At 40.5% G+C, this 24,676-nt stretch overlaps 1 protein-coding gene across 5 annotated transcripts in view; it reads right to left on the bottom strand.

Annotated features, from left to right (window-relative positions):
- Nucleotides 1–24,676, bottom strand: part of dot1l (DOT1-like histone H3K79 methyltransferase) — a 98,726-nt gene that overhangs the window by 40,917 nt on the left and 33,133 nt on the right. For all 5 annotated transcript variants that reach the window (XM_086004666.1, XM_086004662.1, XM_086004664.1 and 2 more), the window contains exons 9-20: nucleotides 21,662–21,741; nucleotides 20,467–20,535; nucleotides 18,053–18,159; nucleotides 16,766–16,807; nucleotides 16,472–16,549; nucleotides 15,502–15,730; nucleotides 13,826–13,939; nucleotides 5,053–5,144; nucleotides 4,004–4,105; nucleotides 3,081–3,218; nucleotides 2,354–2,479; nucleotides 360–844 (exon numbers count right to left, since the gene is read on the bottom strand). In XM_086004666.1, coding sequence (XP_085860792.1) covers nucleotides 360–844; nucleotides 2,354–2,479; nucleotides 3,081–3,218; nucleotides 4,004–4,105; nucleotides 5,053–5,144; nucleotides 13,826–13,939; nucleotides 15,502–15,730; nucleotides 16,472–16,549; nucleotides 16,766–16,807; nucleotides 18,053–18,159; nucleotides 20,467–20,535; nucleotides 21,662–21,741 — 1,662 coding nt within the window. The remainder of the gene's footprint in view (nucleotides 1–359; nucleotides 845–2,353; nucleotides 2,480–3,080; nucleotides 3,219–4,003; nucleotides 4,106–5,052; nucleotides 5,145–13,825; nucleotides 13,940–15,501; nucleotides 15,731–16,471; nucleotides 16,550–16,765; nucleotides 16,808–18,052; nucleotides 18,160–20,466; nucleotides 20,536–21,661; nucleotides 21,742–24,676) is intronic.

Below are 24,676 nucleotides of genomic sequence, written 5' to 3'. Positions count from 1 at the left end.
TGCCTACTACTCATCCTTTTTTCTTGGATTTTTTTTTGTTTGCTCATACTGTTAGAATTGTGCAATAACATTTCAATTTTTAAAAAGTTCCATTCAAGTGCCAATTTTGGATATGGTCAAACAAACCATCAAAAGGGTACTTGATAGATTACATAACCAAAACTTTCACCCAATGAACACTGATATATTAGCCAGTTCAATTTCATGCAATAACAAAGATTTCTTTAATAACCAGATAAGCAATACTTATACCCCTCGGGGACAATACTTGCCCCTCGTTCGTTGGGAGAAGTACAAACAAAACACTTAACTGCAGCATTACTTCACTTTCGCATTCAGAAACAGCATCTGTCACTGACCTCTGGGCACATGCCAGTTGTACATCATGTGCAAGCTTTCCCCCTCCAGTATGATCCTGGTTCAAATGTCGACGAAGTGCTATTTTGGCTGGAGAAAATCTGGTGTAGTCAGGAAGAGAGTGAGTTGGTAATCTGTCTGCTTTGTGTTTACTCATAAGGTTTGGGATGCACAGCCCATTCTCCTGCTCTGGAAACACAGTGCTGTACACATTCTGTGATTTGGAAGGAGGCCGGTTTAAAGAACTATGAATTTCAAACGGTGTTGCATTTCCATTAATAGAGAGTTCGGGGCTCAGACCATTCATCATTGCCATTGGAATTTTAGGACAATCAATTTCAAGTTGGTATCTGTTCCTTTCTGTATCCATCTCATAGTTTTTGTTTTTGTGGCGCAGCTGAAGAGATACATCATCTGATGGCATGTATGACTTGAGCTGTATTAGCTCTTGCTGTCGCTGACTCTTCTCCAACTCCACAATGCTTATCTAATGGTGCCAGGGAAGATAAGAGAGTTAATATGGGGAAACAACAATATTCTTAATCCCATTTCTCCAAATACTCAAATTACCAACATACAGTTTCATATTTAAAGTCTGTGCAAATACATGGAAAGTTTCCTTTTCTAAAACAATGCAATTAAATGACCATGTGCGTTCCTTAATAAATCCAACTGGTTCACATTGTGGTCGTCAGCAGTTGCCCAACAGGCAACGCAAAACACTGCACTGACACCAATATAAAAAGTAGCTATATTTTATTTTGACAGCTGCATGAATCACAAGCAAACTGAATTTCATCACTGTCCCTTAGTTTCCATTTGGGTCAGAGTGTGCAGCATAATTTCACATGATGCCAACCTAGCCTCACCTGCAAATTGGGGGCTCGCACAGTAAAGTGACACTGATGCAGCCTACAGCAAGAGATGTACAAGGAAATTTACCCTACATCCTAGCCAATGCAATGACAGACCTTAGAGTGCTTGATGACAGGGCATGGGTGCAATAAGTGGCCAATTTAACATTTGCAGGACTGGCAATCTTACCAAGTTGACCACAAAATTTCACAAGATTTTAAGTATTTATATCTAGGATAGTGAGCAATTTATTCAAGAAGTTACTCAATATAGTTAAATAACTTCCCTGTTCATCTTAAACATCGGTTTGGTTCCAAGATTAATATTGTAGCCATTAAAACAAGGGAAATAGATTCACCATCTTGTAACCTGTATGCACAAGATTAGAGCAGAGTGAAAGGGTTCCAGGCATTTTAATTGCAAGACCACCACCATTAAATACATTATTTGCCAATCCCATTGCTACAAGACCTCAAATTAAATAAAAACAAGTTTGTGCAAAATAGGAACTTACCCAATTTCCATAAACTTTGTCAGCCCCAGTGTCTGACACATGCAAAAAAAAAACTGCCATGTTTAATAGTATCCAAAACAAGCTACTGAAGTGTACAACAGTATAGAGTTTGGTTGCAATATAATTTAGCGTGCACTCTATCCCCTTAAGGATATACCCCACTAAGCCCAGAGAGGTTAGGAACAGGTTCAGAAGAGCTATGGCTTAGGACCCATGGTGTGTGCAAGGGTACTGTTGGATTTAACCCAATATAAATCCACAGTCCAGGGCAAGGGTAAAGCTTCCTACTGCTTCTCCAGCCAGAACCACCCTTGTCAGACACAACTTTAGGCATATTAGAGTTAAATAGGAAAAATCTCAGCTCATAGTTACAAGTCTACCCTTCGTCCCAATCCCATTAATGAACCAAGTTGGCTGATCATGGTGTCTTGGAGTATTGCGGACCTGTCTTTCTTGCATATCTGATGAACAAATTTGTCAAAAGGTGAACTTTGTTTCAATTTTCCATTACGTGTGTCATTTTGGATTCAGCCAAAGGAGACTTTGCTTACACAAGAAAACCAAACTGTCAAATTTTGAATTTCTGTTTAGAAAATTAGAAGAGTAATAAGTTTATTGGTATCCTACCTGAAGTTCTAAGCAGTGTCTTTGTTTTTCTGAGATCTGACTCTTCAAGGCTTGTTTCTCCTTCAGCAGGTTGTCCAAAGACAGAGAAGACCAATCCAAATTTAGCTCTTCACATCGTGCTTTCAGCTGCAACATTTATGATCCAAGTGAACAAATGGAAAACCTTTCAACTACCCCTCACCCAAATAAAAGTGCTCATATTTCAAGATCCATCATAGCCAGAACAAAAATTACAGCATCTCCTAAATGTTTTAACAAAAGTCTATTATCCTACTATATTATCTTAAGTCACTTCACCTTAAAAATGCTGCATGCTGAAAGCCAACCTGCATTTCTATCTAGACCACCAACTTGTTGAGGAGCTGCGTGAGACGGGAACACAACAATTTGTTCATTTTCTCCCTCATGAGGAAAGCAGCCCAGCCCAACTCAGCAGCTCCTAGCAAACTGATGATGATCAGAACTGAAGATGGATATGCCATTGTATTCCCTAAAACATTAAAATATATTTTATTTTTATAAAAGAGATAACCATAATCACAAGGCAAGAACACTAATGTATCCAAGATTTTTTTTAATACTTCATAGCAGTGTTTGGCAATAACTTCTATACTAACACATGCCTTCTAATTACAACTGACAATAGGTCAAGCAGCTCAGCCTGCTGCAGGATTCAAAAATGCCATCTTTTTAATTACATCCCACTCCAAACCCATTAAATAATTACCAGCTGCAGACTTTGTTTCCTGAGGTCACCATTATCCTTTTCCAGCTGCTTTGTCTGTTCTTTTAGCTGCCTGTTGTGAGCGATGATCTCTTTCTGTGCTTGGAGTAAATCATTGAATGTCATGGCCTTTATACCCAACTGGAAGAAAAAAAAAGGGTGGGGGGGAAAAAAAAGTGGCAAAAATGTAAATTTAAAACGTTCCACAACTGAGAAAGATAATCTCAGTTCCTCAACAGTTCATATACAAGCACATTACAGCTCTATTCAATTACTTTTTCAGAAATTTTTTTTTTTCAAATTCGGCATGGCATTTTGATTGGAAAGTAATTTGGAAAATTAACTTGTTGATTGCTGTAGCCAAACATATCCTGCTGACTGGATCTGAAGCAACATAATATAGTGGAAGACTTGCAGCAAAATACTTGCTCAGGGTATCCCCATCTTCCATAAATACACCGAGTTACTAAGCAGTGGTTCACAACAGTGCTCCATGTTTTTTTTGAGATAGAGTTTCTCCGCTCCCCCACCGCCCCCCCACTCGCCCCTGTCAACTATTCAATTAAGATAGCACACATTTGATATCTAGGCCAAGAATTTACACTTAAAGCTCTCCTGTACAAAGGGAAAAAGAGAATCACAACTGAATTAAGCTTGAGGCATTTATCTGTAACCACTTTTTGAGTGGATAGAGAATAGGGTCACAAAACCGTAGGTAACAGCAACACAATTTACTGTGTACAATACAAACAAAAACAGAAAATGCATAGCAGGGACCTCTTCTTCAGAACTCCAGCAAGGGTTCGACTTGAAATGTCAACTTGTATTTTATAATTTGCTGATGAAGAGGAAAAAAAATCCTGTATTCAGAGAAATGCAGTTCTTGGTAAGCAGCTTTATATTTTACAGATGTGGCCAGTTTATACCTCTTCAAGTTTTTGCTGAAAAAGAAGGCGGACTTCTTCTTTCTGTGTCTGACAGTGCCTAAACAGCTGCTGTGCTGTTCCCGTCAACTGCATATTCTTCAACTGTGAAATAAACAAGAAAGTTACATTTCATTAAAAGCTACCTTATTGGCAATCATTTTCTGAAACTCGCCAAACTTAAAATAATTATGTCAATTGCTGTGCTAAGTTAGGTCATGCTAAGGGTTCATTGCTAACCTTAAATTGCTTTTATTTTAAGCCCAAAAATATTTAAACTAAAAGGTTTCTCTAGTGATGCAGTCAGCAAACTCCTCCATTTACCAATGCTGTAATTTGCAAGAGTGAACTCTAACTGCTTTGCTTAATGTTGCATTTCAAAGATCCTTTCAAGTGAACATACCAATGGGAAAACAGGCTCATTGCTCATCCTACTACCATGTTAATATTACGTTTCTGATCATAAGGAGAACTGACTTTTGCAGAAAGCCTGAATCAGAGCGGAGAGGGGAGGGGGGGGGTTGGAAACAGAGGGGGGATTTGGAGAGAGCGAGAGAGAGAATGTAGAGGGGGAGGGGGAGGGGGAGGGGGAGGGGGAGGGGGAGGGGGAGGGGGAGGGGGAGGGGGAGGGGGAGGGGGAGGGGGAGAGGGAGAGGGAGGGGGAGGGGGAGAGGGAGGGGGAGAGGGAGGGGGAGAGGGAGGGGGAGAGGGAGGGGGAGAGGGAGGGGGAGGGGGAGAGGGAGGGGGAGAGGGAGGGGGAGAGGGAGGGGGAGAGGGAGGAGAATATGGAGAGAGGGGAAAATAAATTACATTAGGAGAGAGGAGGGGAGGTGAAGGTATCATCTGCCAAGGAACCGTTATGACAAATTACACGAAAGCTCAGTTTTGCCAAGATACTATGGGGTAAACTTTGCCATTGGTGTTTGGGCATTTAGATCAGCATGCCCAATTTACATATGTGCAGCCCATTAATTTTGACAGAATATCATGTCCTTAACCACATCATTAAATTCTCATGGTGAAATGTTTGAGGAATGATCCGAAAGATGTACCTTTTCCTGGTCCAATAACTGCTGTAAGTTTGTCTTGTACTGAGGTGTCTTCATATATGCCATGAACTGCAGATATTGTAACCTGAAAGACTCTGGATTTGATCATTATTAGTTAATGTATTGTACTTTTTTTTAATGAACACATTCCTACAATCAATAAAACATTAAACTAAAAAGGAAAACAGTTCTGTGGACTTGGGAGGGAAATTTTGAAAACCTTCTGTATTTTTGAACTCATTAGTGAATTGAGAACTTTTGGCGATGGATTTCTTCAACAAAATAGTTTTTAAATAAACATTATAAAGATGCTCTTAAGTACTTAAAATGCATACTTAAAATGCAGAAACATTAGTAAGTTAACATACTAGCAATAAAGGACAAGTAAAATAAAGCTAACTGTGGAATAACAGTATTTAAAATCTAGTCACATTTCACAGTCCTGTACTACAAATACGAAACTTAAAAGCACGCTAAGAAAAAATAGTGGTGTGAACCTAGGAAATAGGAGGAGTAGGCCATTTGTTCCTTTGAGCATGCTCCTCCATTCTATAAAATCATGGCTGATCTTCAACCTCAACTCCACCTTCCTGCACTATCCCCATATCCCCCGATACCCTTAATATCCAAAAATCTATCGATCTTTGTCTTGAATATACTCCACAACTGAGCAGCCACAGCCCTCTGGGGTAGAGAATTCCAAAGATTCACCACCCTCTGAGTGAAGAAATTTCTCCTCATCTCAGTCCTAAATGGCCGACCCCTTATCCTGAGATTTAGACCCCTAAATTCTAGACTCCCCAACTAGTGTGCATGGGTACACTACCATTCTACACCAGTGTGTGTAGCACAACAGAGTTGCACTATTCTTTCCCTACAGTAAGCTTTCAGTCTGTCCATTAAGGATGTGCAAAGCAGTTGCAACAAACAAAAGCAAAACAATTGGGAGAATAAATCAGAGCCATATTCTGAGCAGTAGGTACAGCATGGCAGTCAAGGGCCTAAGGAGCTGGTAACCGGACTTTTAGCTATGGAGTAGGGAAGTGATTTAACAGGAATCTGCTTAGTGTCATCAAATTTTAACTATAATAATTCTCCCTTACAACCCCTTCAAGTGCCTTTAATCATGCTTCTGCCTCACCCACAGCACAAAACACCACTAGTCAAAATCACGAACAGCATCCTGCGGAATTCTAACCATGGTTCCCCATTCCTCATTTTCCTTGACTACGCCACCTTCAACAGACACCATTCCATCCTCCAATATCTCTCCACTGCGGTGCACCTTGGACACCGATGTCTCGGACTCCACTCGAACCAATAGGAAAGTATTACATTGCAGCTGATGGCTTTTCCTCCTCTGCTCACACACCTACCTCCGGTGTAATTAACAGTACATCCTCGGCCATCTACTTTTCACTACCTGTATGATGCAGTCTGGAAGCAGCATCTACATGCACAATGACAACACTCTGCTCGACCTCACTACCTGCGCCATTGACCTAAAGATTGTTGCCATGCTCTCAAACTGCCCATCTATCGAGATATGAATGAACTAAAACGCTCCAAGAAGGCTGGCAAAAATAATTGAATAAAGGCTTGAACTAATTAAATAAATAAAATAAGGCTAGACTAAGATATGGCAGGGCGGGTTGTGTGTCTGGACTGCAGTATGTGGGAGTTTGAGACTGGCCTGAGCGAACATGTCTGCGGCTGTCATCGCCATCTCAAATCTCTCCAGCTCAGTCATTGAGCTGCAGTGCGAGTTGGTGGCACTCCGACGTATAAGGGAGGGGAAGGAATTTCTGGACAGCTTTATCCAGAATGCAGTCACACCCCAGAGGGAAACAGGTTCAGGAAGGGGAGGGTGTGACTGCTAGGGAGCGGGGATTTAAGAGAGGTTGAGAAGGAGGTGCCGCAGACACTGGTCCTGTCCATCAGGTATGAAGTACTCGCTACCAGTGAGGACAAGGAGAAAGACTGCAGGAATGACAGCCATAATGCAGATCAAGGCACCGTGGCTCAGAAGGCTGTCCAAAGGGAAGGGGGGGGGGGGGGGGAGAAAGAGGAGGGAGGGAGAGAGAGAGAATAGAAATGTGGTAGTGATGGGGGACTCTATTATTAGGGGGATAAATAGCGTCCTCTGCAGTCAAGAATGAGAATCCTGAAGGGTGTGTTGTCAGCGTAAGGGATATCTCACAGCGGCTGGAAAGGGAGGGGGCAAATCCAGTTGTCATGGTCCATGTTGGAACAAACGACAGAGGTAGGAACAGGGAGGAGGTACTGCTGAAAGAGTATGAGTTCGGCTCTAAATTAAAAAGCAGGGCCTCGAGGGTAATAATCTCTGGATTATTGCCCAAGCCACGTGCAAATTGGCATAGGAGCAGACAGATCAGGAGAATTAACACGTGGCTAAAGGGCTGGTGTGGGAAAGAGGGGTTCCTTTTCATGGGACACTGGCACCAGTTCTGGGACAGGCAGGAGCTGCACCGATGGGACCAGTGTCCGAGCGGAAAGGGTAAATAGGGAGGTGGCAAAAGCTTTAAACTAGTAAGATGGGGGGGGGGGAAGGGATCTACAAGAAACGTAACCAGCCTAATTATAAAAATATAAAAGAGAGCATAGGAAGGAATAAAGTAAAGGAGGACATTGATGGCAAGGGAATAAAGAGTTTATAGAATAGGAGTCTAAAAAGATGGTTAAACATAAAGTGAGAGGAAATCCTATTAAAAAAGAGCTAAACTGTCTGTACAGCAATGCAGAGTGTCCGTAATAAAACGGGAGCTAGAGGCAATCATGTGTTGAGGAACCAGACATAGTAGGGATTACGGAGACATGGCTACAGAAAGATCAGTACTGGGAATTATAACATAGATTAGAAAAGATAGAGGGGAAAAGGGAGGTGGAGTAGCTGTACTCATTAGGGATAACAAAGGCAGTAGAAAAAAGTGACACAGCTATCAGCAAGACAAAAATAGAATCCATATGGATAGAGATACAAGATAATCACAGAATCACAGAAACCCCACAGTGCAGATAGAGGCCATTTCGGCCCATCGAGCCTGCACCGACACACATCCCACCCGATCCCCGTAACCCCTACACCAACACATATCCCACCCTATCCCCGTAACCCCATGTATTTAATCCCCCTAACACTAAGGGTCAATTTATCATAGCCAATCAACCTAACCCACACATCTTTGGACTGTGGGAGGAAACCGGAGCACCCGGAGGAAACCCACGCAAACACGGGGAGAATGTGCAAACTCCACACAGTTGCCTGAGGCCGGATTCGAACCCGGGTCCCTGGCGCAAAGGGTCAATCACGCTAACAGGTGTAGTGTACAGACCACTTCATAGTGGAAGGGAGGTAGAGGAAGAAATATGCAGACAAATTAGTGAAATGAGTATAAAACATAGAATAACAATCATGGGGGATTTCAACTACCCCAATATTAATTGGACAAGGGATAAGGTAGGTAAAGGGGATAAGGGAATGGAGTTCCTACAATGTGTACAGGACTCCTTTCTTACCCAATATGTAAAAAGCCCAACAAGGGAGGATTCGCTATTGGATCTAGTAATGGGGAATGAACCAGAGCAGATGAGAGAAGTAAAAGTAGGGGAACATCTAGGCAATAGTGACAATATAATACGCTTTAATAAAATAATTGAGAAGGACACAAGTATGATGAAAACCAGGCTAATAGATTGGAGAAAAGCTGATTTTGAGGGGCTGAGAATAGAACTTGCGAAAATAAAATGGGCAACAATATTGGCAAACAACGATGTAGAACTTCAATAGGAAACATTTAAAACCGTGTTCAAAAGAGTCTAGGAAAATATATTCCGCTAAAAGGAAAGAACAAACTAAACACTAATAAGGCTCCATGGATGAATAAAGTCATAAGGGAACAATTGAGGGTAAGGAAAGAGGCATACATTAAGTACATAGACAGCAGCAGTGTGCATGATAAGGGAGAATACAAAGAGATTAGGAGAGAAGTCAAAAACAATTAGGAAGGCAAAGAGGAACTATGAAATTAAATGATCAAGGAACAAAACAAAATAGTAAAATATTTTAACGGCACATCAATAAAAATAGGAAGGTTAGGATGGGAATCGGGCCATTAGGGGATAAACAGGTAACAAGAGAGAGATGGCAGAAATACTAAATAATTATTTTGCTTCAGAATTTACCAGGGAGATAGAACAGGTCGACCTGACATTGGATGATGAGATTAGTAATGAGAAGTGCATTTAGTATAAAAAGAGGGGACATATTAAATAAACTAATCAAACTCAGGATAAAAACCTCTGGATTGCATCCACGCATTTTAGAAGAATCCAGGGAAGAGATAGCAGAGGCATTACTACACATACTTAATAATTAGTTAGAAAAGGGTGTAGTGCCAGAGGACTGGCAGATAGCTAACGTAATACCTATATTTAAGGGGGATAGAACATGTCCAGAGAATTATAGACCAGTCAGCTTAATATTGGTGGTAGGAAAAATAATGGAATCCCTACTAAAGGAGAAAATAGAACATCTAGAAACCAAAAACATAGTAATGAATCATCAGCATGGATTTCAAAAGGGCAAGTCTTGCTTGACCAACTTCACTGAATTTTTTGAAGAGGTAACAGAGAGACAATGGTAATGCAGTAGATGTAATTTATCTAGATTTTCAAAAGGCCTTTGATAAGGTGCCCCATAATAGACTGACGAACAAGGTCAGAGAATGCAGAGTCAGGGGACAAGTAGCAGAATGGATAGCTAGCTGTCTTCAAGACAGAAAGCATGGGGTAGGGGTAAAAGGTAGCTATTCAGTGGCAGAAGGTGGGTGGTGGCGTTCCACAAGCATCAGTGCTGGGACCACTGTTGTTCACAATTTACATTAACAATTTAGACTGTGGAATCAAAAACACAATTTCTAAATTTGCAGATGACAAAATTGTGGAGGGGGGCAGGAGATAATCAATATTGAGGAAGACTGCAACAAATTACAGGAGGACATTAATAAACTTGCAGAATGGGCATATAATTGGCAAATGAAGTTCAACACATAAATGTGAGGTATTACATTTTGGTAGGAAGAATAGGGAAGTTGATTACTTGGAGGGTGCGAGTCTAGGTGGGCTAGAGGAACAAAGGGATCTCGGAGTACAAATACACAAATCACTAAAAGTTGCGACACAGGTTAGCAAGGCCATAAAAAAAGCAAACCAAACACTAGGGTTTATTTCTAGAGGTACAGAATTGAAAAGTAGGGAAGTTATGCTAAACCTGTATCGAACCTTGGTTAGACCACACTTAAAATATTGCACACAGTTCTGGTTGCCATATTATAAAAAGGATATAGAAGCACTGGAGAGGGTGCAGAGAATATTTACAAGGATGATACCAGAAATGCAAGGGTATACATATCAGGAAAGGATGAACAGGCTGGGTCTCATTTCTCTTCAAAAATGGCTGAGGGGTGACCTAATTGAGGTCTATAAAATTATGAAAGGATTTGATAGAGTGGAGAGAGAGAGAATGTTTCCACTTGTGGGGAAGAGCATAACTAGAGGCCATCAATGTAAGATAGTAATCAAGAAATCCAATAGGGAATTCAGAATTAACTTCTTTACCCAAAGAGTGGTGAGAATGTGGAACTTGCTACCACGGAGTGGTTGAAGCAAAAAGTACAGATGCATTCAAGGGGAGGCTAGACAAGCATACGAGCAAGATGGGAATGGAGGGTTATGCAGATAGATTTAGATGAGGAAGGACGGGAGGCGGCTCGAGTGGAGTATAAACGCCGGCATGGACTGGTTGGGCCGAATGGCCTGTTTCTGTGCCATATATCCTATGTAAAAACTGAAGTCATGCTCTTGATCTCCCATCAACGCCTCCAGCTTCAAGTCCATCAACCCAGCCAACTGTCATCTCGAGCTGCGACAAGTGCGGACCCGACATCTGGCTCAACCAGCACTTCCAGCTCTGCAACATTATCCACCTATACCTCATTCTCTCCCCTTCAAAAGTCCATGCCTTCATCATCTCAAAGCTGAATTTTTCTGAAGCCATTCTAGCTGGTCTCCCAGCATCAATCCTCCACAGGAGTCAACTCATGCCAACAACTGCACCCTGTACATTCATCCACATTAACTCCCGCTTTCCCAGAATCCCCATCCTTTCCTAACTCCACTGGCTAAGTGCTGCAAGTGTTCCCATTTCAAAATTTTAATCCTCCTCCTCCCTCGAGTCCCTGCATGGTCTCACCCCAACCCCACCTTGGTGATGCCCCACTGCCTTGCAACTATACCTCTGCTCCAACACTGGACTTCCGCTTGTTCCTGAATCCCTCAGCAACTCACTCGGCCACTATGTCCCATAGAATTTTCTGCTCTGTTCCATATGCCTTGCCACCTTTCAACAAGCTCCTTAAAAACTTCCTGTTGAACTGTGCTTTTGGTCTCCCATTCTAGGCTCTTCATTTCACACTTCTTGAATAAAGTTGAAGGTGAAAAGAGAGCAACATAAAAAGCATTCAATCCTTGCCTTATTTAGTTGGATGTAATCTAGTCAAAAATAAAAACAATTTTACCAGCAGCATCCTATGTGGTTGGCCTATACAGAAGGGTCTATACTTTTGACTTGTAGGCTGCAATCTTCAGCCAAGATCAATGAAGGTTGCTCAGCTTAAAGGGTCTATCCGCTGATTTTGTCGTAACAGAGACCTGTCACATCGTATCAGTTTCTGGTTAATAATGTGTAAGGAGTCTGATGGATTTTACATCTGCCAGCTCTTTCCACATAATTTTAAAGCATCGCAAAAGCCCTAACTGGCTTCATCTCTGTCCATGGTATCATCTCTCAAAATTACACTCAAACTCAGTTTTGCTAAGGTACTATGGGGTAAGCCTCATCAGTGGCGTCCCCAGTACAGAACTTCATGCGACAGGAACCCGCATCCAAATTTAGGCCTGTAGGTCAGCACACCCAATATTTACAGCCTGCACTATTTGCAGTCCATTAATTTTGACATGTGGTCTGCCAATCGGGCATGCTGACCACTGCAGATGTCCAAATAGAATGTTTAATTCACTAGGTTCCCATCAATCTGCTGTCAAAGTGGCAAAAGCGTTACAATCAGAATCTGTAGGCCATTGTTATTAGTCCTTATAAATGTCAGTGGCTTAAATGTTGACAGTTTACTTGGCTAGTGAGATTTTTTCACTTTGACAAGTATAACTGCAGCATTATTTCAACTTAGCGATGTTTCCATGTTAAGTGTTAATAAAATTTGTGAATTTAAAAGAAATTATCCAGTTTACTGCCATTTTTCCAAACAAGCTTGACAAGAAAGCACTAGCTTTTAATTTATATCTTTGGCTTCTTTCAAGTAATTTCCAAGTATTTGAGTAACTATCAAACTCAGCAATTTACAGCAGCTCTTCAAGATTTCACACACTTACTGCACAATGACAAACAGCAAGGTTTTAATTCTACTTTATAACCTTGCTCAGGACAATTTGTGCACAAGTATACTTGATGATCTTTCACATCTATGTATTCCTGCAGTTTTCAGAGTGCCTAGTTCTTGTCCCATGGTTGGGCAAAACTAAGGATCCATGGTTCACTGCCCATACTCCAAAGACCTACTCCAACACCTTTGGAAACCAAAGTTGCATCATGAAATACCTGTAATCAGATTTGCATGCAAGTAATCCAAGATGTCCTTTGGAAACATCCAAATGGGCTACAAGTCATAACAGGTTGAGGTAATGCGGCCACATGAATGCCAATGAACAGAAACTACGAAGTACTGTAGTTGGAGTTCTCCAACATGATAATGCAAGGTATAAGATTGGCTTGATTACTGAATTTCCTCAAACATATCAGGAGACTGTTAAACAGCAAAGATGTTACAATAAACTCAAAATTCCAGGGTTACCATCCAAACATCTCCACCTTCCAAGTGGTCTATCGTAGTCGAAGTGCAAAATGACAGGATTTATGCACCATCTGGATAGCAACTACTGTGCTTATAAAAATAGTAAGAATCATTCTTGTTTTTTAAATATCATTGAATTGAAGTTTCAAATGATTATATAAGCTGCATGTCTGTATTACCATTTCAATATCTGTCAAATAACTTGGGTATTAAATCAAGAATTGGACTTGACAATTCTCTCAGTGAAAACAATAATGAATCAAACCTCAGAACTTAACATTTTGGCAGCTGTGGCTAACTTAAAAAAATGAAAATACAGGAAACTCTTGATTTACCGGCACCTAAATAACCAGAAATCTCTTAACCGACAAAATTCAGGAGTAGGTGCAGGTAAATTTTACTTCATATTAGTGGCAGTTCCTGGATCTGTGGCTGTCTAACTGGGGTTCCTACACTTGTTGCTAAGCAACAGGGACGCTTGGTCTGGGCCGGAGTTCCTGCACATGTTGCTAAGCAACAGGGAAGCCTGGCTTTGTTGCTGTGCACGGAGCTCTCGTACCTTTTAACTATACCTCTCTGTAATCCGGACTTTTTGATAAACCGGCACCACGCCAGTCCCGGATACCAAAGAGTTTCCTGTAGCAGTAAGTAGCAAACAGAAAACAACAATAGCAGTAATTAAGTTAGAAAGAATAGTGTTGGAGACTTGTAGGCTGCTTAGAGACTACAGCAGAAAGAATCAAAATTAAATTTACATAAATCGAGAGCAGAGAATAGCCATCAACTTACACACAGATAGGTAGACAAACACCAAATGCAGCAGTACTCACCTAGCAGCTTCTGTAGTGCAGGTGGTGTAGGACCCAGTAAAAATTGATTGGGTGAATAGCGTTGCACTTTGGGAGGTAGTTGGTAAAATGGACTATGAGGTGACTTGTATGCATCTGAAAATTGAAAGCAATACACTGGAAGTTTTCCCAAACGATCAGTTTATAATCATCAGTTACAATTAACTCCATGTGATATAGCTTATGGCAACACCCAAAATCATTCAGGCTTCAATACAAATGGTTCAACTAAATCATCCAACATTCCCAAACACAGTTACAAAGCTGGAGAAGCACATTGCTATGATGTATGGCGGCAAAGCCAAATTAGTATTGAACCCCATCTGTTGCAATTAAAAACCCAAATTAGAACACTTGAAACAAGGCTGACATAGCAATGTAAAAGTACAAACTTTAATGGCAATTATTTTTGTGCCAAAGTATTTTTAAAAAATAGGATGCAGCCATGAGTAACAGAACTGTACAATCAAAATTGGAGGTATCTATTGCCAACTACAGTATTATGTTTCCAGATTTGCCTTATTCTATGCCAGGTTTAGACACATTGATTATATTATTCACCAGTAACTGATCAGCTAACTAACAAAATAAAATATCAGGTTTTTTTCCACCCCACAGTCAACTCAATCCCACATTAAGACAAGGAAGACCTTGCAAGTTGACACCGACAATCTGCACATATTTGTAGGTGAGGGAATGGGTGTTTGAATGTGAATTTGTATAAAACAAGCTTTCAGAATCACATAGAATAAATCAGTGGTCAGATTAAATTTAGCTCAATGTCCATTTGGTAAGTAAAAGTAAACTTCAGTTCATCCTTTTTCAAAATTTACCCATTACATAGACGACCACGCACCCCCCCCCCACCCCCCCCAAGAATTAGTGGGATAATTTGTATAATAGCTACTAAGGCATTTAGCTCACTTTTACAATGCACTATTCAAAGATCTGTTCACCATTGGAAATTAAGAGGAACTTTCAGTGCCTCCACAAATGAAGCATCATACTACTGAACTCGGAGACCAAAATATTTACCTGTAACTTTCCAATAGCTTATTATGAACTGCAAATTTTGTAGTGTCTTTGGTTTCAAAGAATACCAACACAGTAACCCCATTCTATACTTGAAACCTTTTTTGGTGACTGTTTAAATTAGGGAATGCCACTGAAAATACAATATACAACAAGGGTGAGTGGAGACTACTAGGCTAAGGGGAGACTTAATTGAAGTGTATAAAATTATGAGGGGCCTAGATAGAGTGGATAGGACGCATCTATTTCCCTTAGCACAGATGTCAATAACCAGGGGGCACAGATTTGAAGTAATTGGTAGAAGGATTAGAGGGGAGTGGAGAACCTCTCTCACCCAGAGGGTGGTGGGGGTCTGGAACACACGGCCTGAAAGGGTGGTAGAGGCAGAAACCCTCATCACATTTTAAAAAGTACTTGGATATGCACTTGAACTGCCGTAACCTACGGGGCTACGGACTAAGAGCTGGAAAGTGGGATTAGGCTCGATCGCTCTTTTTTGGCCGGGACAGACACGATGGGTCGAATGGCCTCTTTCTGTGCTGTAAATTTCGATGATTCTATACAACAAGATTTGTTATTTGCCCACTCATGAAATAAAACAAACTGCAGCTGACTGCTTAACTTACCCTGAGGGGAGGATGCCGACAAAGTCTGAGCATGTAAAAGATCCAGTGCAGATTGGCTTTTCTTGGTATTCCTTTTTGAAATTGCAGAGCTCATTTTCTTGGGGCGCCCTCTTTTTCTAACTGCAATTCTCTTGCCTTTATTAATTATCTTGCTCTTACGTGGTTTAGCAGGTGAAGATGTTTTTTTAATCCCGGTTACCCCAGTTTTTTCCTCTTCAGGACCAGAATCCTGCCAATGATAAGAGTCACAATTACTGGACTACAAACAAAACACATTATCCCTGCATCGATAACTCAGAAAACTGAAACCATGACATACTTTTGGGTTTCCTAGCAAAAAATACAAGTTTTCCCCTACCATATTCTATATATTTTCTAAGATTCTAACAATTATAATCACTGGCCCAGCACTTTAAAGGAGTACTTCAGGAAAGGCTCAAAGATATTGTACTTAATTTACTTGAATATCCACAAATGCCTTCACTAAAATAACTAGGCAGCATGAGCGCCAGGGCAGAGCGAGCAATCGAACACCAAACAGATAGCAAACAGGAGGAATTTGAGGACATAAAAGGGAAAATACCAAAGAGTAGTGCAAAAGAGAGAAAAACTGCTCACAAGTCATCACTAAAATTCTAAAATGTTAGAAAAGCTTTTCATAGACATCTAATGACTAAGTGAGAGAAATACCAGAGAATTAAATTCAGAAAAATTGAAAATTACAAAGCAAAATTCATCTGTGAACTGCAGTTCAAATCAAGTATTCAGTCAGCCATGATGTACACATCAACAGCAGTGTCAGACATCTGACAGAAAAAGTATGACGTAGTTCCAACACAAAATAAATCACAAAGGACAATTCTCAGTGATGAACGACAAGTTACAACTACCCAAATAGCTTTCTGCAATGGCTCGAATAGATACACTGCCAAAAAAACTTATTTCATTCAAACTGAACACTCCACATTACCTTGGTTGGAGTTGTTGTACTACTCTTATTTTCTTTGTTTTCCTTTTGTTGTCTACGTCTAGCTGCCTCTTGTTCCTCCTGTAACAAATTATGAAACAACTTTCATTCAGAGTGTGGCGGGTGGGGGAAAGAAAATTAGATTAGCAATACACTCCACATTTTCAAATGTTTATACTTCTAGTGTCCAGAGATAGAAACAAACATGTTGGATTAAGAGTAACCTTCTTTGACCTCAAATTCATGAGCATTCAATACTGACTGCAATAATTTTAACAAGCAAAAAGACAAACTTACCCTGAGTTTTGGATTTTTGAGACTAGAAAAGTAGTTTTCAAGCTGAAATGAAAAAAACACAAATGTTTTGCTTTAAGAACATAAGAAATAGGAGGAGTAGGTCTAGGCCATATGGCCCCTCGAGATTCATAGAAACTCATTCGGCCCGTCGTGCTTGTGCTGGTTCTTTGAAAGAGCAGTCGTGTTTAGTCCCACATCCCCACTTTTTGTCCGTAACCCTGTAATCATCAAGTACCTATCCAACTCGGTTTAAAAATTGGCTCTAGACTCTCTAGCCAGGCGAAACAGCCTCTCAGCATCTACCCGGTCACGCCCTCTCAGAGTCTTGCATGTTTCAATGAGATCACCTCTCATTCTTCTAAACTCAGAGTACAGGCCCATTCTACTCAATCTCTCCTCACAGGAAATCCCTCTCATCCCAGGAATCAATTTAGTGAACCTTCGTTGCACAGTCTCTAAGACAAGTATATCTTTCCTTAGGTACGGAGCCCAAAACTGTACACAGTACTTCAGGTATGGTCTCCCCAAATCCTGATATAATTGCAGCAAGACTTGCTTACTCAACCCCCTTGCAATAAAGGCCAACACACCATTAGCCTTCCTAATTGCTTGCTGTACCTGAATGTTAACTCTGTGTTTCATGTACAAGAACACCCAAATCGCTCTGAACAGACATTTAATAGTTTCTCATCATTTAAAAGATATTCTGTTTTTCTATTCTTCCTACACAACATACTACTTTCTTCTAATTGTGCCTCAAAAACAATACACAAGTTGATTGCCAATTAGATCATTAGCCCACCCAAATCTCCCACAACCAGCCCAGCTCAGCTGGGGCTACCAACTTGAGAGAATCCCCAGTACCTGCACAATACAAACAAGGATCCGTCATTGATCCAGCCCAACAAAATCTCCCAGCCTACATCAAACATGGTTGAGACAATTCCTTCAGCAGAAATGACAAATTAAGAGTTGTAACTAAGCATAGAGCCAACAACAGCATACACAGGGGAAAAAAAAGGATTTGTGGGAAAATAGCAAATTGCACAGAATTCTGGAAGTAAAACACAACTTTAAGAAATTGAAAAAGTTACAGCCAGCTTTTTAAACAATGTTTTGCCTCCCGCAGCACATTTCTCACCAACATTAAAAAAAATGCAATTTCAATGGTCATCACACAAAACCATTAAAACTATAGTGAAAATCACCACTCCACCCTTCCCCACCCCCTCCGAACAGCAACTGACACACATTCCCAGCAACTAAAACGACACACATACTACTTACTATGGTCCGATCAATTGTATGCAGGTAGTAGGATACTGGTTTACCAGTCCATGAAACTGAGCCTCGCAGTGGTGATAACTCCACAACTCTCATGATAGTACCAATATCTTCAAAGAGCAACATAGAAGTACAAAAAAAGTGTTTGTCGTAAAAGATTATAATATTACACAAACGTTTTAACATCCAAGTTTCAAATAATTAGTGCTGACTAGAATGCATTTCCAAATATCAGCGCACAATTGCTAGCAGTCAACTTTTATAAGCTCCTCAATGCAACGAATCCCAATTGCATTGGATCAATCATATCAAAGATTTCCCAACAGTGTGCATAATTTCTTAAAAAGAAAATTCAGAAACAGGCAAAAATATTTATACTGGGAAAAAAATCAATCATCTCAAATATCCTAAAAATGGCATGTAGCATAAAAGATCAGACTTGCAAAATTCTCCAAAATGTATCTGTTGCAAAATATTTGACTTTTCAATTTCAGTGTGTAGCAAAATGTTTCCATTTAATCACAGTTTCTGTATTTATGTTGAGGTTGGTTTCCAATAGAGAAAGTAGTGTTTTTTTATACATTTAGAATTTAAAGTGTAAATATTTTACACCCATATGCTCCTGCTAACAAAAAACTGTGCCAAAAACTCATCCTAAACTACATTGGCTGCTTTCTGTCCCATACCAAATCCTGTCTGCTCATAACCTCGATCCTTGCCAACCTCCACCAACGCCCTGTCCCGCAATGCACGTTCCCTTGCCCTTCCAATCTCCTGTGCCTTCCTCCCCCTCCCACCACATTAATGGCCAAGCTTTCAAACATATTGATCCTATTCTCTAGGCCTCCTTCCCTAAACCTCTCTACTATTTCCATGTCTTTAAAAGCCTCCTTTGTACCTATATCTCTGACCATGTTGTCAGTCACCTCTTCCAATTCAATTATTGCTCTGCATCAGATTCTGCTTTCTGAAGCACCCTAGGATGTTCCCTACATTAAAGGCATTATACAAATACCAGCTGCTGCTGCCGCCAACTATACTAACACATAGTACAGGTAGACTATCCTTTATCCGAAAACCTTGGGACCAGCTGTGTTTCGGTTTTCGGAAATTTTTGGATTTCAGAAGGTTTTCATCTCCGTATCGGACAACAAACACTGTTGCTTAGCAACAGCTTGTAAACACTCGGGCCCTGCCTTGGAAGCCTCTCTGAAGCTGTTGCTAAGCTACAGAGACTCTTTCCACAGCCTGACTGTTTAAAAAAAATGCTAGGGGAAGAAAAAAAACCTAACAAAACGGCTGCTGATTTCTGCCGTTAGATTGAGGTTTCCGGCTCCCCCTGCTCCGTATCTGAATTCCTTGACTTAGCAGGGGTCTGGGGCTCGATTGCCGCCGCCAGTTGTGGGAAAGCTGGATATCGGCTGACTCCTACACTAAGCTGGCCCGCAAATCAGGTCGCGGGGGGGGGAAGAAAAGACTATCGGACGGGCCGCTGTATTGTTGGGTTCACTCTCCCGGTACCTCCTTCACACTGCCCGGCTCGGCCTGCAATCTCCTACCCAGGAGGGAACTCTGTGACCCTCTGCCCTGCTCACAGGGAAAGGCAGAGCTCCCGGACCACTCCGGTCATGTTTGGCGCCACTCGGGTCATGTCATGCGCACGACTTACGCTCCACGAAAAAACACAGTTTTTAGAGGTTTTCGGAAGTGCGGATAAAGGATAGTCTACCTGTAGTGTTAAATGCTTCTCAAAAAATGGAGCAATTTCCTGCTCAATCTTTCTTGATTTCCTGTAGCAATGCACCATCATAATGTTGGTGCAGGGCTGGCAGCATCCAAGCAGCAATGTGAGCATGTAGTTAAGAATTTCTGCTCTCACTAATTGGGGAAAGGGCTGTGTAGCTGCACATTTACAACAACATGGGCACAGTGCACAAAGTGCATTACAGTACCAAGATCATTTCTACTGGCCATAACAAAAAAACTACCCAACTTGGATTCCATTGAACAATCATTTGATCCTCTACCAAATCAATGCCAGTGGAAATGGTGTCAGAATGTAGAATGGGACGGTACAGAAAGCTCACAATTAGAAAGTATAAATTTACAGTCTTTTCAGGAATAGAGACCTTGAACTGATTCAAGTACCCAGCCTAGCACAGAACCTTAGAGCAGAGACATAAACATCAAAATTCCTAATGCAGTACCTCCAATTTAACAATAAAAACTTTGAGAGCTAAGCGTTCAAGAAATTTGTCACGAAGCATGCAATTTAATTTTCCATAAATTTGTATTTTGCAACAACTGATGAAGGGGTGAGCGGTTGGGACGCTAGAGCCATATTACATTAGCGTCTGAAATATCCAGATTGCGAACAGTTCAAGATAAATAAAAACCCAAGATAAGTAAAAACTTACCACTCAAGTTCCGGCTATTTATTCTGAAATTCAATGGTGCAAAGGGCTTGGAAGAGACAATTTTGCCACCTGTAACAATGATGGTGACCAATTACAACGCTGTCGCACATTCTTCGAAATAGCAATCCAACTTTAATAGAATCTACATGGATTGATCTTAATTTAAATACAAAATATCTGCACAGATCAAGAACACAATTAAAAAAGAATCAATCGAGTAAATTCTGCAAAACTGCACTTCTTGCATAAAGTCTCGTATGACTGGAGCATGGGTTTTAATTCTGACCTATACTCCGAAATGGCCTGTGACCCCACTCTCAGTAGGGCCCCGTGCCACGAGTGCAGAGACAGATAAATATATAACTCAGCTATTCCAACTGGGGCTGTTTTCATCAGATTAAGAGATGATTTGATAGAGGTGTTTAAATTATGAGTTGGGAAAGAGTAGATAGAAACAGACAGTTCCAAATGAATCATAGAAATTTATGGCACAGAAAGATGCCATTCAGCCCATCATGTCCGTGCCGGTCAAAAAAGAGCTATCTAGCCTAATCCCACTTTTCAGCTCTTGGTCCGTAGCCTTGCAGGTTACGGCACTTCAAGTGCATATCCAAGTACTTTTTAAATGTGATGAGGGTCTCTGCCTCTACCACCCTTTCAGGCAGTGAGTTCCAGGCCCCATCACCCTCTGGGTGAAAAGAATTCTCAACTCCCCTCTAATCCTTCTACCAGTTACTTTAAATCTATACCCCCTGGTTATTGACCTCTCTGCTAATGAGTGATTGAGAGGTGTAGAACAAGGGGGCATAGATACCAGATTAAGGACAGAGAGCAAGAGATAACATAACACCCTCCCCAACCAAATGGCCGTGATCTAGCATTACTGAAACAGCCATGGTCAACCATCTAACCATTCAGCTGGAGTCTGGGAAACAACAGAGGCAAAGAAAATAATTGAAAAATTTTTTTTTTTTTTTTTTTAAGATTAAAAAAGTGTGGTGCTGTATAATGCACTCCCAATTTTAATTCACTCGTGACAATCTGAACAGGTCGCAAAGCACAATCAAATCCACATATTGCACATGTAATGCTGAGTTAAGTAATTAAGTCCCACTTTGCCCAAAAATAGCCAGTATTCAGTACGGTTATATGCAATTCTACTAGGGAAAAAAAAAGAGACCTCAAGTATTCTTACCTTCCTTCATGTTTGCAAATCGCTCCTTCAGCTGATGATCCACCTCGGGACCAAAGGCAAAATTATTCACAAACACAACACTGTAAAGAAATACTGAAAATATAATCTCTCCATCAATAACTGCAACATAAAACAGTGTTCATTTAATCACTGTCAATTTATACTTGTGACAAAGTTTATTTCATATTATTACTCAGCACTGAACAAAAGAACTTCATTCAAATACAAATAAATGTTTCTACTGACTGTTTATTTTACTGGAATATTTTGTGCCGTAAGAACAGTTGACAATTATGAATGCAGAAATTTCACAATGTACTGGTAAACGAATAAATCCAAGGAAACAAACTCAAATTATATGTAAAACCATAACAAATAGTTAAACAAAAGTAAAATACTGCAGATGCCAGAAATCTAAAGAAAATGCTGGAAATACAGTCAGGCAGCTTCTGTGGAGAGAGAGAGTTAATGTTTCTGGCCCCTAAAGACCAAAATTATTCCATCCAGGAGTAAAGGGTTTGCAGCAAAGCTTGAGAATTCCATGGATAACTAAAGAGATTAGATCCAACAGAGTTTAAGGAGGATTAATATGATAAAATGAAGGCTAATATTGCAGAAGAGAACCAGAAAAAATAGCAAAAGTATTAAAAAGACTGGCATTCAACAAGAATATAAGAATTTGCATTTATATAATGCCTTAAACATAGAAAAATGTCCCAAGCCACTTCACAGAGCAATAATCAAAACAGACACCAAGCCAAAGGAGGAGATATCACCTGAGGTGACCAAACATTTGGTCAGAGGTGGGTTTTGAGTGTCTTAAAGGATGAGACAGAGGTGGAGAGGAAAGGAATTCCAGAGGATAGGGCCTAAGCGGCACAACACGCACACACGAATGGTGGGCCTATGGGATGGGGGATTTCACAAGAGGCCAGAGTCAGAGGAAGAGTTTGGGTGAGGGCAGGCTATAGGAGGTTACAAGGTTAGGGTGGAGCAACACCACAAAGAAATTTAAACATGAGGATGAGAATTTTAAATTTGAGGTGTTGGACAACTGAGAGCCAATGTAAATCAGAGATGACAGGGGTGAAGGATGAGTGGAACTTGGTGTGGGATAGGATATGATCAGCAGAGTTTTGAATGAGTTGAAGCTTACTAAGGCTGGCGGATGGAAGTTTGGCCAGGAGACATTCAAATCGTCAAGTCTGGAGGTGATAAAAGCATGGATGAGGGTTTTGACAGCAGATGGGTTGAGGTAGGGGCAGATGCAGGCATATTATGGAGGTGGAAGTAAGCAGCCTTTGAGAGAGAGAGAGAGAGAGGATAGCACAGAATTTTTATAAACACACCTAAAGCAGGATAAGTCACCCAAGAGTGGGCCACTTATGGAAGACCATAATATTAGAGAGATGCTCCAGTATTTTGCTCCTCTTTACTGAAGGTGAAGGAATGACTGCAACATTATCAGGAGGAGGATGGAGGAGCCACCAAAATATGTATACATTAAAAATTAAATTGTATTGAAAGGGACTTAAGGTATATAAGTCACAAGGCCCAGATTGTCAACACTCCAGAATACTGAAGATTAATGATGGCACAGAGGCTAACCATAAATTTAGAAACATTTTTGTAAACAGGAATTGTACCAAAAGACTGGAGGATGCAGAAGTTATACCATAGTTCGAAAAAGGATAAAAAGAGATAAGCCAGTTAAGTGTAGACCAGTTAGCCACATGTCATAAGCAGGAAACCTGCTAGAGATAATAGTAACTGGTATTAGTGAAGACTTGGAAAGGTCCACACTCATCAGGGACAGTCATTACTGAAATGCTGGAAACATTCAGCAGATCAAGCAGCATCCGTGTAGAGAAAAAGGTAGGGTTAAGATTTCAAGTCGATGATCTTATGGTCAGAGCCCTTAAAGGTTAATCCTACCTTGGACAGGGACAGTTAAAGTGTCCAATACATTTCAGCATAGATAAATTAGTAAATTTTGGGGGGGAAAAACAGAATGGAAATATGCTACAATAAAATTCTCAAGTACACAACAGGGAGATCTAGGGAGACAAATTCACAAATCTTTAAAAGCAGGGCTGCAGGTAGAAAAAGCCTTAAAAGGAAAACATTGATTTTACCTTTTATATCTAGAGGCATTAAATACAAAAGCAAAAGAAAGTGAAAATGAATCTGTTCACAGTAGTCTTATGTGCCGTTTTGGGTATCCCATAGAATGCATAGGGAAGGTTCTAACTGAAGTGTTCTAAGTTTTGAAAGGGTTTGAAAGGATAAACAATGAAAGATTATTTCCACTGATCCATGAACAAAGGGACATAAGTTTAGAATTTATACATGCAGAAAATTGGAGGATCAAATTTTTTCACAAAGCGTTATTAAAACATGGAATGCATCATTGCAATTTACCAAATCAATCACTGTATTTAAAAGTTGAACAAACACTTGGCAGGAAAATATTAAAGGATATGGAGAAAAAGCAGGAAACTGGGATTAGACCAATAACTCTGCTGCAGAGCGACCACTGGCACTTCTGTGCTAAAATTTCTGATAATGATGACATTTGAAGGGAAAAGCAAACAAAGCCTCTCAAGTTAACTGAAAGGTCACCCCAGTATAATCAGCTTTAACCTGTTAGGTAAACTTTCCAGTAACAAATATTGTTTGGAGCATGTGTATCGCCAGGCTAACTTCTCCATTATCAAAATTCTTATTTCATGCACACTCTGTAGAAAGGCAAATAAAGGAAATTACAAGATGACATTTCTGCCCATCAATTGCAGTTTTAAAAATAGTAATATTACTAGCAGATGAATATAGGATTGAACAAATGACTTTTAGTAGTCATTTTTCTTTAAAAATGGATTCATTCTAGGATGTGAGCATTGCTGGCAAGGCCGGCAATTATTGCCCATCCTTGGTTGCCCGGATAAGATGGTAATGGGCCTTTTGGAATCCCTGCAAACAGTTCGATACAACTGAGTGGATTGCTGGGCCACTTCA

Source organism: Somniosus microcephalus, chromosome 13 (assembly GCF_052327205.1).
Source record: "Somniosus microcephalus isolate GS21.2 chromosome 13, FLI_Smic_1.0, whole genome shotgun sequence".
NCBI lineage: Eukaryota > Metazoa > Chordata > Chondrichthyes > Squaliformes > Somniosidae > Somniosus > Somniosus microcephalus.
This window is presented reverse-complemented; position numbering and strand designations above follow the sequence as displayed.